This window comes from Callithrix jacchus, chromosome 3 (genome assembly GCF_049354715.1).
Source record: "Callithrix jacchus isolate 240 chromosome 3, calJac240_pri, whole genome shotgun sequence".
Classification (NCBI taxonomy): Eukaryota; Metazoa; Chordata; class Mammalia; order Primates; family Cebidae; genus Callithrix; species Callithrix jacchus.
In genome coordinates, this window is record NC_133504.1 from 178,841,337 (window position 1) to 178,860,275 (window position 18,939).

Consider the following 18,939-nt stretch of genomic DNA (forward strand, 5'->3'; position numbering starts at 1 on the left):
GGAAACATTCTTTTTGTTGTTCTACTTTCCAATTAAAACAAGTGATATAAATATTTTTCAAATCATATGAAAAATGCTTTGTAATGAATAATGGGATTGCAGTAAGGACATATATATTCTGAATAAATAAATGTGATTTTTAACAAAATTCATTGTAGTTTCTGTCTGACAGGTTTTAGTATTTAAGAAAGAAATTTCAGTCTGTCGTAATTTAAATCATTTACCTAAATATTCAAAGATGCTTGGAAGAAATAAAAGTCAAGTATGTTTTTAATGTAATAACAGTTTGTAATAAAAACAACTATGTAAAAAGAAATAAAAACAAAACTTATCTCTATCTGTGATGCCATATTTCAAGTAAGTTTTTTAAAACAAAAATTTTCAAAACCACATTTTTATAATTTCCTTGTCAATCTACAGATATTCTCAATGACCAGTTAAACTCATAAATCGTACTTTCACTAAGATGAACAATTCCGAGCAGTGGAAAAATAAAGTATTAAGATTCCATGTAGATTATGAGAGTAATCACCTCTTAAAGTCAGAATATATTTAATAAAATATGTATGGCTTCTATATAAACATAATTTACTACAAAGTTAATAATGATTTTTTTCCTATCAAAGGCAAGGGGTATATAGAATAAAGAAAAGAAAAATCAATAAAGGAGAAAGAATATGTCAATTCTACTTACTCCCCTTTAAAATAAATGGAAACATTTCATTTAAAACTGAAAGCATACACAGCATCCCTCTACCTTTTTAAAGATAAATTCTAATATATGTGATTTTATTCCATACTCTTTTATCTTTGTTATTGGTAACTGTAAAACTTTTGACTTCAGGAAACACCTGTGGCTGAAGAAAAAGTAAATTTGGTTTTGAGAAATGCATTACTTTCTCTGTCAGGGGAAATAAGGAGGAATCCTGTAAGAGCAGATGACATACCTGCTTTGGCAAGTATATTATTGGTATTTTTTTTATTTTGGACTTTATTTTTAAAAATGCCATTAAACAGTCATAGCTTTTTAAAGATCTCTTTACCATTGCTCCTTTATACTAGTTTCTCTAGGTGTGTTCTAGACACCACATGAACTTTACCACCTCTAGGAATGGGCCTTGAAACCCACATGACTGACAGACTCTCAGAGTCTGAGAACCTCTGTCTGGCTCAATAGTTTCTAAATTCTAAATGTAAGTTCTCACAATGGAGACTTTTAGAAATTTATACAAGTCATTTTGTGGCTTGGTATTGTAATCTTATATTAAGGTCAGCTGAAGACAGAGAGAGGGAAAAGTAGAATTTAATTTGGTACTATCATAATCAGTCACCACCTTACAAGAATAACTCCTTATTTTCTTAGTGCTTATATGCCCTACAATAAACAGAGCTTCTTACTTCGAGAGTCTTAAAAAATAGGAGAGTGTAGCAATCAGGTAATAAAAATGACACTAGATATACAAAAATGTAGTAAATTAAAGTTTTAAAGGCGTCCACTTCTAGACATTTGTTAGTGTAAAATCACATTCTAAATTCCTTTTCCTGAATTCTCTTTAATTGCTCATAAAACATTGGTAAAGGCATTATGATCACTGGCACATCTTCCCAAAAACCATTACATAAACTACATTTCTTCCTAGAGTTTTTCAAATCAACTTTCATGAGCTAAAATTAAGTACTTTTGTTTGTCCCTATTCTTTGGGGAATGATAACAAGCAATTTCTGGCAAAAATATTCACATAGTAAGCCTTTTTACAAATTGTAGGGGGCAGGGAAGGAAAAGACTTTAACAATAATCACTGTCTTGTTCTTTTGTTTAAAGGGGAATGAACTGACCCACACATACATTTAAAAACGGCAAATTATTTAAAATAGGTATATACATCTAAAACTGGAAAACTACAAAACGGTATCTGGCAAAGCATGATTTACTTTAACCATTTAGAGAATCCATGAAAAGCAAATTATTTTCTAAGAATCAAGACAGTCATCAGACGACCCGATGTTAATGGAGAGAAACCACCACAGAATAAATAAAGCAGATGGGTCAGTGCCATTCATACTAAAGAAAGCATCTAACAGTGTGTCACTTTGTTGATGATCCATAGCAAAAGACAGCACATTCTCGACAGTGTTAACTGAGCCCTGTTACACCCAGTCAGCATCAGGCAGCCCTAAACAAGCTATGCCAGGACTAGCCTCCTTTCAGTTCCTCAAAGGTGACAATCTCTTCCATGCTTTTACACATGCTGGTTCTTTTGTCTAGTTGACACATTCTCCCAATATTTTTCCATCATTGTTCTGCTCAGGCTTCAGGTCTCAGCTTTCTTTACTGCATATCTAAATTAGGTACTTTCATTTATAATCTCTCTAAACACCTCATAATCTTCCTCCACAGTATTTCTAACACACAGCAGATATACGTATACTGTATTTGTGTAAGGTATCTCCCTTTCCCCAGTAGGCTATACAATGAGGGCAGAGACCATGTCTGCCTCAGACAACATGCAGTCAGTATCTAGGAAACCTGTGTAAAAGCAGACACACTTAACTGAGTACAGTGCATTCGGTATTTCATCTCGGGTAGCCATCATTTCATATCTGTACAACTCTAACAAGACTAGACGCTTCCCACCTGCTATGCCAGACCATAAAAATATTAACATTAAACAATGGAGGTTCCCTACTGTCCTGACAAACCACTGGGGAGTAAGAAAATGCAAATAAACAGCAGCAAAATGTTTGGGGCAGAAACAGGGATGTGAGGGTGCTTCTGTTAGCACAATCACTCAGTTCTCAGTTAGGTCAGGAACCTGCCACTTAGCATTCTAGAGATCTGCTTAACTGCTTTCTTCCAATTGACAGTCTCACCTTGACTAATTTTTCTTTTCCTTTAGACTAAGGGTAGAATTGAATACAAATTTACCACTCTGCCTTTTACCTCTTGCCGTAGCCAGCCTCTAGCACTCACATCTCTTGAGTAGCAGACCCGGCCGAACTTGAGCAGAGCTGATCTATGTAGTTAACAGAACGTTGTGGAAATGATGGTATGAGACTTCTAAGGCTAGGACATAGAAGACACTGGGATATTCATTTTGAGCTTTTATCACTTTGGGGCATATAAGCAACCATGTTGTAAGAAAAATTTTATAGCCCTGTAGAGAGAGGTCCATGAGGCAACAAACGGAGTTCTGCCAACAGCCAGCCATGTGAGTGTATCATCTTGGAAAAAGATCCTCCAGTTCCAGCCACGCCTTCAGATGACTGCAGCCTCAGACAGTATGCTGACTGCTACTTCATGAGATATCCTCAGCCAGAAGTAACCAGTTGAACTGCTCCCAAATTCAAACCCACAGAAATTGTGTGAGATAATGTTTATTGTTTTGATCTGCTAAATTTAGGAATAATTATACAGAGATAACTAATATCTCTCCTCACTGAAGCTCAGTTTCCTATTTTCACAATTAATATAAAGAGAAACAATTCATTTTAAAAATTTCCCCTCCAACTCCCTTCTCCTTTTTCATCAGATCCCATAAGAAAGACAAAACAAATGGCTGGTTTGTAAAACAACATTTAAAAAGAATAAAATAATATCCGTTTTGTTTTTTAGAGGAAAATAATTCTTTTTAATTAAATAGAGGACAGGATTTCCTAAAAGGGATGAGAAGGTAAGACAGAGAGTTGAAACAGAGGGCGAAATACTGCCCTTAAGAACAGAAATAGAAAGAAGGAAAACAAATTCAGATGTTAAACCCTGATGGTTTATTCCACTTGCTACCACCTTGCTTTAGCAGATTCTACTGAGGTCCAGACCAAAGAAAAAGGTACAATAATCAGAGTATGGAGACGAAGAAAATATATAACATGATATCCCAGAAGGCAGCTAAGTTTGTATTAATAAGAAAAGGAAGGAAAAAAAAAAAAAAACTGAAAGTGGCAGCACTTAGTACCAAGATAATTTTAAATAGGAATATGATGGTGCTTTGTAAAAATACCGGTCTTATTTTTTTTTATATTATTCGGAGGAGATTTCTCAATTTTTTTCTCTTTTTAAAAAATTCCCTGTCATAAAATATGTGGAGATATGGAGAGACTTGTCACCACAATGCTTCCTAAAGGTGGTTAGTGGGCATGGTTTTCCCCTTCTAACAGCCAAAGATAATTTTTCTAACTTAAAAATGTTGAATTCACTTGGGATTTAAAAACATATATATCTACATATATATGTAATTCCCCTTCGCCTTATAATACTTCCATTTCCTTTTCAATGTCCTCTTTTTAGGTTTCCCTTCACTTTTACTATAACCCAGGCTAGCAAAAAGAAAAACTGAGGTAACTGTTACAATGCACATTTTGTCTAACACGTTTAAAAAGTCTTTTGAAAAAAAAGACTGGGAGAAACAACAATGAAAAACTTTTATTATCCACTGGTAACAGTTAATAATCTTGACTTTATCTTATATTAGAGTTTCTAAGAGTTTTCTTTCTTGAGAAGTCAAGGAGATAAACAGAAAATTTCTTAATCATAAGCTGCTGGCTTCTGTTCTAAAAGGTGGATCTAAGACAAACCATTGAAACTGCCACCGTAACAGTGAAAAAAAAACAAGAGCCTAGACAAAGATACTAAAAAAACTGAGCTGAATTTTGCCTAGAAGCAAAAAAATGAAACCCAAACAAACATCCCCAAAAACTTGACATATAACTTTAAGTTTGTATGAGGAATTACTATTAGCACACATAATCAACAATCACTAATATCTGCTCAGCTTCTCAAGCTCCTTAAAATTAAAAAATTAAAAAGACAAGGAATTCTTTTTACAAGCAAAATCCATAAACAGAACAAAATAGTTAGATATGTGGTCAGTATTATCAACTTAGCCCCACATCATCACCTCCCTGTCAATAAGGAAGTTTAGAGTTTTTAGGCCAAATCTTGTGAGAGAATACTAACTTGGCTTTATAGGTTTAAAAATGGAGAAAGTTTACAAAGTAATCCATGATTTTGATTCCATGAGAGACTCAGAGCCAGAATCAAATAGTTAAGCTGCTCCTGAATTTCTGACTCACAGAAACTGTGTAAGGTAATAAATATTTATGGCTGTTTTAAGCTACTAAGTTTTGAGATAATTTTTTATGAAGCAATAGATAAATAGTATCTGTCATGACTCAAATTAACAATTTGGTAGATTTTCACCATTGATATAAATGACAATGAGTTATATTGCATAAAGAAATATATAATAATTACTTTTTTCATTTTATAAACAGAATGACGTACAGCCAAAAACAACTATGTTAATGAATTTCTTTAAATACGATAAACAATTAGTGAAGACTGCTACTGTAGGATAAGTGGGCCGATTCTTTTTTCTAATTTGTCTCAACTTCTCTGAAGAGCTATTTTTCACCTCAGAGAAGCTACTATAAAATATTCCCCTTTCAAAACCCTTCTATGACAGTAAAAGAAAAAAGGAGGTTAACTAGGGATAATTCTAAGCTAGAATCACTGCAAATTGTGAATACAAGTATCCCAAGAAATATTTTTAATATTTTTGTACTTGAAAGAATTCTAGAAATCTGACTAGTGTATACTTTTAATCCATTCTTCATTCTCCAGTGAACTGAAGCATGTCTCTAAATAGTAAATTTTCCTTAAATTGTAAGTCAACGGAGATGAGTTCACATTAAGCAACAAAAGGAAAAGTATGAAATTTCATAAAAACTAAGATTGTCATTAATAAATATATAACAGAATTTTATAGTGGATATAGTTGCTACTTAAGGTTCACTTTCATATAAAAACTAGTAAGATAAGCAAATTGGTATACAATATAAACATATATCTTTTTAAAAAAGTCACCTACCCTTAAGAGGATCATGTTCTGCTCTCATAATATCAATAAGCGAATTTTCCAAAGAGTGCATATTCAAACTGTCATACATTCTATTTCGATCCTGAAAGAGAATAGAAAAAAAGACATTATAATCTATGCATTTTTTCCAAAAAGTGATTATAAAAATACTAAGTTCTTCTACATAAAATAGGACATCTGATGAACATATTACTAATTAATCGGTATCCCACAAAATGCAAATAACTAAAGATCTCATGAGCTACAATGTTTCTTGAATTGAAGGACATTATTTTCAGTACATTTATCTCTTAAATCTTTTATCAAAAATAATCTAATTTTACTGGCAATACTAATGCAATACAGTAAAATAATTTCTACGGTAATCTTTCTCTATAAAGTTTCCTAGAATATTATACACACAGAAAGCATTTTTTGGTTAATTTCTAAACGTTTCTCACATATTTAGGAAGACAGACACTGGCATGTGGAAAATAAATATTTGGGAGAAAATATTTTAGTTCCATAATTGCACCATACTTTAAACATCTATCAAACATTTTGTTATCTGACATAGTCTGAATTTCAACAGGAGTGCATAAACATCTTACATGGTAAAAATCAAAAGCATAAGACACTAATCCCAGAACAAAGACTAACATCTAGAATATTCATATTCATATATTACTCTCTAAAGTGCTTCCATATTTGTCTCTGCATTTTAACCCTCACCAACTCCCCTGAAAAATAGGCAGATGGAGGAGAGGAGAGTAAAAGCACAGTAATCTCATTAAGTGGCTACTTCACCAAGTCTCCAAAGTCTTGTGTTGTCAGATCCTTGTTTGCTGAATGTTCAATCCCTCCACTTGCTTATCTGAAAGAATCTGACTCTTTAATGTCCATGAATTTTTACTGTATTCTGTTCAACATATACTCAATGTACCTGGCAAAAGATAAGTGAGGAACTACTAGAGGAAGCGCTGGCCCATGATCTCCAAATAATCTAGGAGTCTCCCCAAAATACCCACACAATTAAGTATATGTGTACACGCATGTGCAAGCTTATGTATATGTGGGGGAGATAGGATATGCCATTCTAAACTCTCAAAAAATGACTGCCACAGAAAATGGAAAGGGAAGAATCTGAAAATTAAGTGGAAATAAAAGTCACAATAGAAGTCAAAATAAGGCACTTATTAACCTGGGTACATGAGCTTCAATAGAGACCAGAAGTCTCTGAGATTATATATAATATACTGTAAACGGGTATACAGTATTCCCCCTTTTCAGCATTTTGCTTTCCATGATTTCAGTTATCCATAGGACAGTACAATACGATATTCTGAGAGAGAGAGATACATGCCACATTTACATAACTTTTATTACATTTTATAATTGTCCTATTTTATTCGTTATTGTTGTTAATCACTTTCTGTGCATAATTTATGATTTAAACTTTGTCATATATACATTTGCATTGGAAAAAAAACAGCATATAAAGGCACTGTGTGCAGTTTCAGGCATCCACTGATTGTTTTAGAATGTATCCCTCACGGATAAGGGGGGACTAGTGTATATGTAATTTTGTTTTTTTCCTGAAGAAAAGATTATAGCTTTCATCAGTTTTCCAATGAAGTCCACAATTCAGAGCAGATTCAGAATCAGTTCTTCAGAAAGTTGAAGAAAAACCTAAGAAGCTTTCCTAAAAATATGTACATTTATTTACTCTATCTTGATGCTTAAATTAGGGTTGCAGTAGCCTTTTTAAAGCTAGGGGTTCAGAATCAGTACTGTAGACTAAGTAAGTTGCTGTCAAGGAGTTTAAAAGGGTAAAAAGTAACACTGAATGACGGAAAGAATGCTAGACTGGAGGCTCTTATTCCAGCTTTACCACCAATTAACTCTATCAGTACTTTTTATTGATTTTTACTGAAAGGCCCCTGAGGTAAAACACATACATCAATAACAACTGCTCACTAGAACAGTGACCTTGATTAGTGACAGAGGCGCAAAGAATTAATGAACTCTAACAGTGATTGCTAAACTTGAGCGTGCTTCAGAATCATCTGGAAGGCTGGTTAAACACATCAAATGAAACACATCAAATTCAGTAGGTCTGGAGTGGCACCTGAGAATCTGTATTTCTAACAGGTTCTCAGGTGACACTGATTCTGCTGGCCTGGATATCACACTTTTTAAGAAACAATTAGTTTCTTCCTCTGAGGTCATTAAATCTCTCTAGGCTCTGGTTCCAACTTCTAAAAATAATCATGTAGGCTCGATGATGCCTCAAGTCTCGTTAAAAATTATAGAAAAAGAAAGACTCAAAATACTGTAAAATAAATGAAATATTAATAAAGCTGAAACAGAGAAGAGGATGGCCCATGGGCAAAAATGACATACTTATTTTAGGAATCTATCCAAATATTTCCATTTTCTCTGTGCTTCCACTATACTGTGTTCATAACTAATTTGTTGATTTTCCTGTCTATCCCACTAAACTTCTAAGTTGATTAAGGATAGGGACTATCTAATTACAGAATACAGCTAGTTCTCAAATGTCTGTTGAATGAATACTCCTTTATCTCTACCACAAAAACTTTATAAAAATGCAAAAAAAAATTGATTTCTGTGAGGAGAAAGACTGCACTTTTAAACAGTAATTGTAAAGGTCTATAAAACTTTCTCAGAATCCTCAAGAGAATAGGTAGTCAAATGTTAACTGACTAAACTGAGACACGCATAGATTAATGTGGCTTGCTGTGAACTTGAATTTCCAACCACCCAATGGAAGATTAAGTACTATTATATTGAAAGTTCCCAGATGTATTTAAAATAGAATTATAAAATGTAAGCTGTAATGATAAAAATTAATGTTCATATAACAAAGCAAAAAATCCCTCTGAAGATATGCCATGTCATGAAGGTTCTAAGAGTATATTGTAAATACTTTAAAATACTTTATTATCCTACTTACCCTAAATCCTCACAAAGGGAATATATTACAGTTGATGGTTATATTTTTAGGTTGATGATTCTGAACAGAATCAGCCTATGTCCAGTCAATCAATGACCTTAATTAATGGTATCTATTAAATCACCTGAACAATATTTCCCAAGTAACTTCCTTTTTCTGGAGGTGTTGGAGGAAAGTACCCTTGAGGTGTGATCTTGCTCTGGAGCATAGTAGAACTATTGCATGGGTCATGGACAATATTTAAAGTATGAAAGAGAAAATCCTTTAGCTACAAATATCAGTGACCACTATATAATCAATTCTGAGAGGTGTTATTCAAAAAGGCTGCATGTATTAATAATCTTCAGCCTGAAGATCTCTATCTAACTGAATCAGCGAGACACCTACTTAGAAGGTCTCTTATTTTCCTTTTTCTGTTAAGTATTTGATCCCAAACTCCTACTCTAGGAAAGAAAACAGCACAGCTATTTTAAAACAATTAGCTTGGTTATACTTTGTAAAGCATCAGCTGCATCCCATGTGATTTTTAAAGCAACAAAGATAAAACAGCCTTGGGCAACCAAAAAGCACATGACATCTCAAAACTGCTTTTTAAATGTAATGAAACCTATAGACTTATATGCAAAAGATATAGATAATTATATTAAATAAATTGTGGAAATTAAAATATGACTTCTGAAAAAACAGAAACAAATCTGGTTATAAAACAAAAACTCATGCATTCTTCTGAAATAAAGATATTAGGAAAAATTGTGTTCATACAAACTGCCATCAGTCTAAAAACTAAATAGAAGAAGTAAGGCAATTTTCAAGTGACCATGAACACACCAGTATTAATTATCATTAATAAATATGGAAAATCATAGCAATGTAATTTACATTTATTACTATAAGGTTATTTGAAAACACCAAGATATTTCACAAAAATAAGACTATGAGGAAAGGTGTGCATGAAATCTATTCTAAAATATAAAAACTAATTGGCAAAGAATCAACTAAATGGGCTTTCAGAAACTGAGATTATAGAATCTCACAATAACTGACAGAATAAAATAAGAAAACATTTTTGAAAAGGCATAACCTCTTTTATTATAATATTTATTTCATGGTTTTTCTTAAACCCAGACATTTGCCACAAACACTATGTGAGTGTCAGTAAAAGCTTAGAAAGGTTATAAAACACAGGAAAAAAACCAAAGTAATCTTAATCTTGAAAAAAGATGACCTAAGAAAAGATGATAAACACTGAAAAATAGGGCGATCAATGCACAATATTAGAAATAGTATGACAAAGGGAACTCAAACTTCATTACAAGAGAACATTTTAAAGAGATATTTTTTTTTTGCTGGGATATATAAAAAACTGTTTTATTTCAAAAGAAATGGTCAACTAGAAACTTTTCCTCTTGAAAATGAGGTACTCTTCCAAAGAAAAATAAGATTATATAAAACCCCAGTATTCTTATATTTAATGATATAGCAGATGCTTGAACATAGTATTATTCTGCTTAACTAGGAAGATCAGCTTTTATTGCACTTGTAATGTTTGTGTTTAGTTCTCTAATTTTTACTTAAAATAAAGCAATGTAGTGCTAATACTGTCTTTAATTTTAAATAAATATTGATCATACATTCCTGTTACACAATGTTAGTGCGCCATACTCAACTAGCAGCAGATGACGTGCTACTCTGCTTTACTGAATAAGCTCTCTTCTCTTTCTCTAATTGTTCCACATAGATAACCCTTATTCATCCAACTCAACTCTTACCTTCTCTAAGACAAATAGTATTTTTTATCCATATATCTCAAGGGTAATTAGAACACATACAGAATGAAGATATATTTCTTGAATTTTCTCTATTAATTTTGAACCTCAACACAGGGTGTTAGTCATACTCAGGAAAAAAAAAATCCAACGTTTTAAAAGGCCAGAGCTATTTTAGTACTAACAAGAATTAAAGAAAACAGAGAAAGACAAGAACAATTAAAGAACTGAACACAGAATAGGAAACCAAAACAAAGCATCCATTACTTAAGCTGTATACAAGAGTCCATTCTTTTACATTTTCAATGGCCATGTAACAGTTTGATGACTTTGAATATCCCTAAAGTTCATCTGGTTTATGAACCACTATTTAAGAAATGCTTTATCAGATAAACAAATTGGACTTGGTATGCATCTATATACTGTTTTTTTGTGTGTAAGGTGAATAAAGACTCAAATAATACTTTTCTGAGGCAGATCTCTAAATTACCATTTACCACATTATCACAATAGCCTATTAAAGATTAGTGAAAGTATCTTTAATTAATTCAAGGTAGTTTATTATGTGACATGCTCAAGCACTGCAAGTAGAACTAGAGTTGACACCCTGATAATTCCCCAGTAGAAAGGCAGGCTGACATGCATGTATATACTTCATACGCTCAATTATAGTTGCAAGACATTACTTTGTTTACAGTGAGCTAATACGTCATAAGTAAACTTGTTAGTAGTAATAACCTCAGTTAAAGGATATTTACTCTTATGTTTTGAATAAATATACCGTAAACTTAACATGGAACTGAAAACTCCTATTTTTTTTGGGAGGAGGGAGTGGTGTCTTGTTACCTTACCCAGGTTGGACACAACTCCTGGGCTCAGGCAATCTTCCTGCCTCAGTCTTCCAAGTAGTGTACATTGCTGAATCTGGCTGCAGATTCCATCTTAATATAATTTAGAATTCACGCTTTTGAGTATGATTCTTGCAAGGGTAACTAGCTAATGACATTTTTTTTTTTTTTTTGAGACGGAGTTTTGCTCGTTACCCAGGCTGGAGTGCAATGGCGCGATCTCGGCTCACCGCAACCTCCGCCTCCTGGGTTCTGGCAATTCTCCTGCCTCAGCCTCCCAAGTAGCCGGGATTACAAGCACGCGCCACCACGCCCAGCTAATTTTTTGTATTTTTAGTAGAGACAAGGTTTCACCATGTTGACCGGGATGGTCTCAATCTCTTGACCTCGTGATCCACCCGCCTCCGCCTCCCAAAGTGCTGGGATTACAGGCTTGAGCCACCACGCCCGGCCCGCTAATGACATTTTAAAGTAAAATAATTAATAGCCCTAAAGAAATTCATGGAGATATGTTAGGCCAGAGTAGTAGCTCAAGCCTATATTCCCAGCACGTTGGAGGCCATTATCAGGCGGATCATGTGAGGACAGGAGTTCTGAGACCAGCCTAGCCAACATGGTGAAACCCTGTCTCTACTACTAAAACAAAAATTAGCCAGGCGTGGTGGCGTATGCCTGTAATCACAGGTACTGGGGAGGCTGAGGCACAAAAATCGCTTCAGCCCCAAGGCGGCGGTTGCTGTGAGCAAAGATAATGCCACTGCACTCCAGCCTGAGCAAGAGTGAAACAAGAAAGGAAAGGAAAGGAGAGAAGGAAAAGGAAAAGAAAGGAAAGGGAGAGAGAGAGAGAAAGAAAGAGAAGGAAAGAAAGAGAAATCCATACAGATATATAATACTCATTTTAAAGTCAGAAATGTTTATAATTTACATTTCTTTTAAAAAGTTTTAAAATTGAGGGTTTTCTATTTTTTAAAAAAAGCTAATTTAAAATAAAATTCCAACCCATAAAATTTTACATATAACAAAAATAAAAATCAACCTACAAAACTAGTTCTTTCCTATTCATCGAATTCAATTGCATGTTCAGCTCTTGATATAGGTTAACCCGCAGTGTCCAACTATAAGAATTAAGACTTTTCAGTTCTATAATTTTGTATTATATTGTAGGCTCTAATCAGTTTGAGACTGAAGGAAATAAAAAGTTAAATGTTTTAAAATAATGTACTTGTTAACAAAAATGTACTAGAATTACATTGTATATGATGACAAAAGGTCAAAAATTGAAATAATCTCTGCAAGTATTTAAGTAACTGTCTTCTATAATTTAATTTTGCCAAAGAAGGAGAAACTACCCAACATTTGAAGATATCAATTTCATTTTGTAGCTGCTGCTGTATTTTTAAAAGCATCAACTTCAAATACCTCAACCTTTATAGAAAGACAGAAACACAGAACAAATTATGTATAAGTACCCTCAGGGTACTTAGAGGAGACAATGACATTGCTTTCAAGTCCAGTTGAAATGTCACATACTACCTACACTACCTTAGACTAATGCCTTAGACCCTTTGCTCAAAGAAACCAAGAGGCTTGTATTCTAAAAATAGAGGCTGGGGGAGGGGGAGCAGGGAGGAAAAGAAATGGCCAAAAGAGAACAGAGAAAGTGTAAAAGCTGGTTGAAAGGCCTTAAATGACCCAGTTCAAGGTCCTCCTTTGACAGATAAGGAAACTATAACCCAGAGAGATGAAAGCCCATAAACTATGTCATTCAGTGTCATAAAGATTATGAGGAAGAGGAAGAAGATCCAAGTTTCAGGCCTTCTTTCCTTCCAGTTCCATTTACTTTCCATTATCTTTTCCCCCCTCCCCGCACCATCGCTGTCTTCTACTTCATCACATCACACCTCTGGCTCAAGAGTCCAAAGGGAATGCCAGTATCTCAGCAGTTTACCAGAGAAGTTTATCTTTAAGCACCAAAATCCTTTTCCCTAAAATCTTAGGTTATGAAACAGGTAAAAGCAGGGTAGCTTTGACCAAAGTCTAAGTGGGAGGGCAGCCCCAATGGTGGCAGCCCCAGAGGCTGGTTTAAAAGCTTCCCTTTCATTATCACCCCTGTCTCCTCTCTAGCATTCCGCCAATTGAAATCAACTCAATAACCTGGTTTCTCAACATCTGTCCCTGCCTCATGGACCCTTTATGCCAGCTAATTTGTATTATTTTCCATGAATACTTATTTCTCCTATATATGTATCCATCCTATCACTTCTTCCTGCACAAACAGAATAATTATGTCCTTTTCTATCTGAAAACATTTCTCCTGCCAATTTCAAAATAATTATATTAATTTTCTTCTCCTAAACATACCATCTCCTAGGCATTCATGTATTGAATTTGAACAATACAAAAATGCTATCATAAAAACGTCACTAATAAGGCTTAACTAGAGTATAGAAGAGAAGAGAGAAGTAAATAGCTAACTTATATTAACAAGACAGTACATTGCAAATTACATGCAGTAACTACCATTTCTAGGTGAAGACACTGGCAAGACTACTTTGGAAAATAGGCAGGACTTGGCTAAAACAATTGCTAGTGGTTGATTACCAAAATTAGTGCTAATCTTTTAGATTAGAATGCTACTTACAAATGTATTATTAATCTGTTTAAATCCTTACTTGTAAAATCATCTCATGCTGACAAATTAACCAAGGAAGAGACTTAGAATAATATAGCCCCATTCCTATAACACACACAATGTGAAGTCTACTATACTCCTTCAAACTTGAGCTCTGTGAGAAGAACCTTCAAATATAAGGACTGAGTTTTCTATACTCTGTAATAATCCTTACCAGCTGGTACCTAGTATACATTCAGTTTGCAGAAAGATAGTATTTTGTAACCAACAAAGGTGTGAATGTAATTTGACTAAGACTAACTCCCAGTTTTTTTCCTAAAACTTTCTCCCTAGGAAACTGATTATTTGGAAAAAGTCTGAGTATAAAAGCAGTAACAAAATTAAGAACACTAGGCTATACATTTTTTAAATAAAGGTGAAAAACTGAACCAAGACCAATCTTTTTTAGAAATATATCTCAAAACAAATGTAGAATTCACAACAAAAATTTACTGAAAAGTTCTATGAAACACTGATTAAATATAAAGCTGGATGTTAAGTAAACATGATTTTTTACCTAATTGCATATAATTTTGAAAAGAAATACAATCTGTTTGGTTTGACTGATGTTTAAAGTCAGGTGCTCTTGTGTATATAATCCCTTTTTCCAAAAAAAAAAAAAAATTATGTTTCAGAAATATAAAAGGATTATTCATTTAAAAATAAAAATTATATTAAATAGTTCAAATCCAGTGATTCTTAAAAAATAAATTGTTTCAGTGTACTCTAACATATGCTACCATAAGTATAATAAGAAAGTAAATAATAAATCCTACTCATAATACAAATACTAAACTCCTAACCAAAAATCCTAAAAAGTATACACTGTGCAGCCTACCTGGTCTATTCTGGATGTTCCGGCTGCAGTGCACCAACTATCTTGGAGTGAATCTGAGCCCCAAGCTGGCAACTGCAAACTAGATCTCACCTTCAATAGCATAGAAGTTTTCATCAGAAATGAGCAGTTGTCTTCCCCAAACCCACCCAAAGAAAGAAAGAAAATAAAAAATAAAGTTCTATCATAAATCCTCATTCCATCCATTAACAGTTTAAGAAAAACAAAAACCTCATTTGCAATAGCCATAAGGAAACTTCAACAAAATAATAAAAAGCCTGAAAAACAAAAACAGTCTCATCGTCATATCTATTAGGCCACATTTAGGAAATATAATACGTGATTTAGTGAAAATAAATTTAAATCAGATGTGAAAAGCCCTAATATCATTTTGCCACAATCATAGCTGTACTAAGTATATCCTAATATATATACAGCCGATCATAGTCAAATCTAAGAATAGTTACAATTACAGAACATTTTAGCTTAGCTACGTTATAGGAGAAACAAATTTTGGTGGCCCATTATAGTTTATAAAGTAAAGCATTCTTAAAGAGCTGCCAATTGAAAGCTTCAACATGTATTTAATAAATACAACAAGGTTTTCTATGTTTTACTAAGCTTATTTTCCTTTGAGTGTTTAGAGAATTTTTTTACACTCTCAATTTTCTCTGTATAGCTATCTCAACCTTTGTTAATTAAATTACATGCTTAAAAATTAGAACTTTATTTGAAAGAATGTTAATTTTACCATACTACTACCACCACCACCCATCTACCTATTTTGAACGATTAACATGAGAGATAAGGTTATTTACATACCATTCTTACCTGTAAGGGTAACAGTGTATTACTATTGTTGTCTGTTCTGAAAACATTATCTTCAATCCAAGATTTTGGAGTCAGTGATGGAGTTGAACGAGTAAATTTCGGTGGTGCAATGACATTACCAGAAAACGGTTTCTTCAATGGAGATATCTGATTCATAGTTCCTGGAATTCCCATGTTGCCGGTTCTACGGTGATCTCTGCCATGCATTGCTCCCCAGGACATACTTCCCGTGCCCCAGCCACTGCTCTGATGGTTGCTCCAGGGAGATTGTTTCAGAAGAGGCTGGGAAAAACATATCTATTTAAATTACGGCATTTAAAGAGTTTACAAGAATTTATAAAACAAAATATATGAAGACAAAAGAATACATCTTTCCTAGCTTATACAAGTTAATAGTCTTGAGATCTTTTTACGTGAAATCATATTTGATGCTGGTAAGGTTTTCATCTTCTTGTCTACTATAAATATCATGCTATTTTATGACAGTTATGAAAACAGAACCATGTACTTTTTTCCTTCAAAAATAACTATATACATGATAAATATGAAGAAAAAAATAAATTAAAATTAACTTTGAAGATTCTTAAAGATATAATCTACACGGTGATCTAAAAGCAACTATATTATGCTAGGCATACAACTAAATATACGGTCTTTGTTAATTAAAATATCCTACTCATCCAAGTGAAATATTTAGACTTCATGTTTCCAAAACAAGTTGTACTACTACAAAAGTGATAATTTACTCAATTGCACAAATTAAAAACCCCTTTTAGAATAAGAACAGCCTAGAAACTATGTCATTTTTCTACATTGTTTATTTAACTGTTACGGCATTTTATTCCAGTTTTAGTACAGTTTGTTTTAAAGTGTAAAAACACTTTATTTGTTTTTATTTCACTTAATTATCCATGAACTGTGAAGCAATTATCTGATGTTGCCCATAGGTGGATCCACTGAGGTATACTGCCAACTAACTATATGCTTTATTTCAGTAGAGATCTTGATACAAGTCTCCATCAAGTTGATTCATTTTCAAAAGTAAATTACATCCTAATCTTAAACCTGGGGCAAGAAAAGCTAAGTCATTAAAGAATGGAAATCCCACCGAAAGGCTGTAATTGTAGTTTGGGGTTTTTGGTATTTTTTTTTTAAAAGAAGTACTCATTGCTGGTAATTCTACTGTCAATACGTTTATACTTTAATACTTTGGTGATAAGATGTAGCGAAAGAAGTATGAGCCATACAGTTACTAAAAATAAATATGGTTCTCTTAAAATTGAACCTTTTATAAGACAATTATAAGAGAAAATCCTGATCTATAGCACCAATGTTTAAGAACTTTTAAATGCTGACATAATCACGAGCAGATATTACTCCTTCCCCCTCCACAGAGTCCCAAAGCATAAGTAGGGAGCCATGGACAAATCACTTCACTCTTGAGGGACTTACTTTCCTTATTAAATAAGTTAATGCTCAAAGTTGTCTTCCAGTGATCTAAAAGTCCATATGAAAGCTGTGTGACCTGTCACACTCCATGACTAGACATTTTTTGTCCAAAAGGAGATTACAGTTAAATATGGATCATGGTATATGTGATTCCAGTGCTTTATATCACAACTTTAAGAATACAAAATTACCTATAGATAATTTTCTGTGGACAAGTTTCCAGTTAACAAAATGAAGACCCTGAGACACAAAAGGACAGTTGCTGACGATTATAAAAATCATGTAAAAGTGGAAAGTTATTTCAAAATCCCTGTCTTCAAACCTTATAGGCCACATTCCCTTTTGTAAGAAAGAAATTCAACAAAAACTGTTAACTGTCACTTTGGGTTATTTAGATAAACTTAACTTTCACTTAGATTACTTCACATAGTATTCACTTTGAAAAGGGTAATCCTTGAAAACTTTGGTCAACTGAGAAAGTTATGAGGTTAAGGTCAAATTTTGCTTCTCTGTCAATCCTTAATCACGAAAATGGAAAATGGCCTTAAACAGAATGAACACTGCAACAAATGCTAACAAGATTAAACACTAACAAGACATTCTTTCAAAGTCAGCTCACCAACCCACCAGTCACCCAAAAATTGTATTGAGGGAATAACAACAGCAACAACAAAAATTAAATCACAAAAGATCCAGATACTCTGCCCAGTGTTATTTCATAATATTACCTACTTAAAATACACACGGCCCACATAGTCCCTTGTAGAAGTTTAAGACCACCAAAGAATGTACCGAAAGTCTAGGAGGAGATACACTAATCCCAGTTCCAAGTTTAGTTTTGTCCTAAAACCCACAAAACATAACCCCAACATTGAAAAGCACACACACTAGGACAATCATGGGGTATCTCGGTTTGAACCGGAGCCGTCACTAGCAGTTTCTCTGTCCCAGTCCTGTGACAGCCGAGGACGAGGCCCCGCGGGAACCAGGTCTGGGGAGGAACGCGGCCGGCGGCTCCCTCCCGACTCGCCGGTGGCCCAAAGTGCGGCGCTGCCGGCAGGTTGACCGTGGGCGGAGCTTTGGGAGCGGCTCCAAGGACCCCCGGGCGGGATGTGGCTTCACGGTGAGATCCCGCCGGCCAATTAAGAATGAAACAAACTCCAAAGAAAAAAATGCCTTTCCGCCTTCCCTCATTGGACCGCGGGGCAGAATCAAGGGCTCCCCCGGACGCACCTTCTCCAGCAATCATATTTCTCCTGCCCAAGTTCACTCCCCACGGCCGCTCTTCCGAGGCCCCCGGCCCGTCCCCGTCCTCGCCGCGCCTCCCTGGGTCGGCGGTCCGGGACGCCGGCCCTCTAGGCCCGGGGCACCCGGCGGAGCCCTGGGGGCGCCCTGTAGGAGGGCCGGGGGGAGTCGCCGCGCCGGGATGTTAGAGGGGGCGCCGGGCCAGAGGCGGCTCCCAGAGCGACCTCCTCACCCAGGTCCCCGCAGCCCACGGTGGCCACTGCCCTCCTGCCCTGCCGGAGGCTGGGGTTTCGCGTCCTGTCACGGTTGTCAGCCCTCTCAGTCCCGCTCTCACTTGGGCGAGTGGCTCCCGTCGCGGCTTCTCTCCGAGCTAAGGTCGGGTCCCTGGCCTCCCCGCCGCCGCCTCCGTCCCCCACCCGCGGTATCCTGGCCCGGTGGCGCAGCCAGGCTGCCGCCCGCCGT

The 18,939-nt window shown here is 35.1% G+C and overlaps 1 protein-coding gene across 8 annotated transcripts in view; it reads right to left on the reverse strand.

Annotated features, from left to right (window-relative positions):
• CPEB2 (cytoplasmic polyadenylation element binding protein 2) overlaps positions 1-18,939 on the reverse strand; it is a 66,224-nt gene that overhangs the window by 45,379 nt on the left and 1,906 nt on the right. For 2 of the 8 annotated variants that reach the window (XM_078367488.1, XM_008993585.4), the window contains exons 2-4: positions 15,784-16,065; positions 14,956-15,045; positions 5,868-5,958 (exon numbers count right to left, since the gene is read on the reverse strand). In XM_078367488.1, the coding sequence (XP_078223614.1) occupies positions 5,868-5,958; positions 14,956-15,045; positions 15,784-16,065 (463 nt within the window). Of the gene's footprint in view, positions 1-5,867; positions 5,959-14,955; positions 15,046-15,774; positions 16,066-18,120; positions 18,279-18,939 lie in introns of those variants that run through there. The other 6 variants (XM_078367492.1, XM_078367490.1, XM_078367491.1 and 3 more) reach the window with 4 other exon arrangements.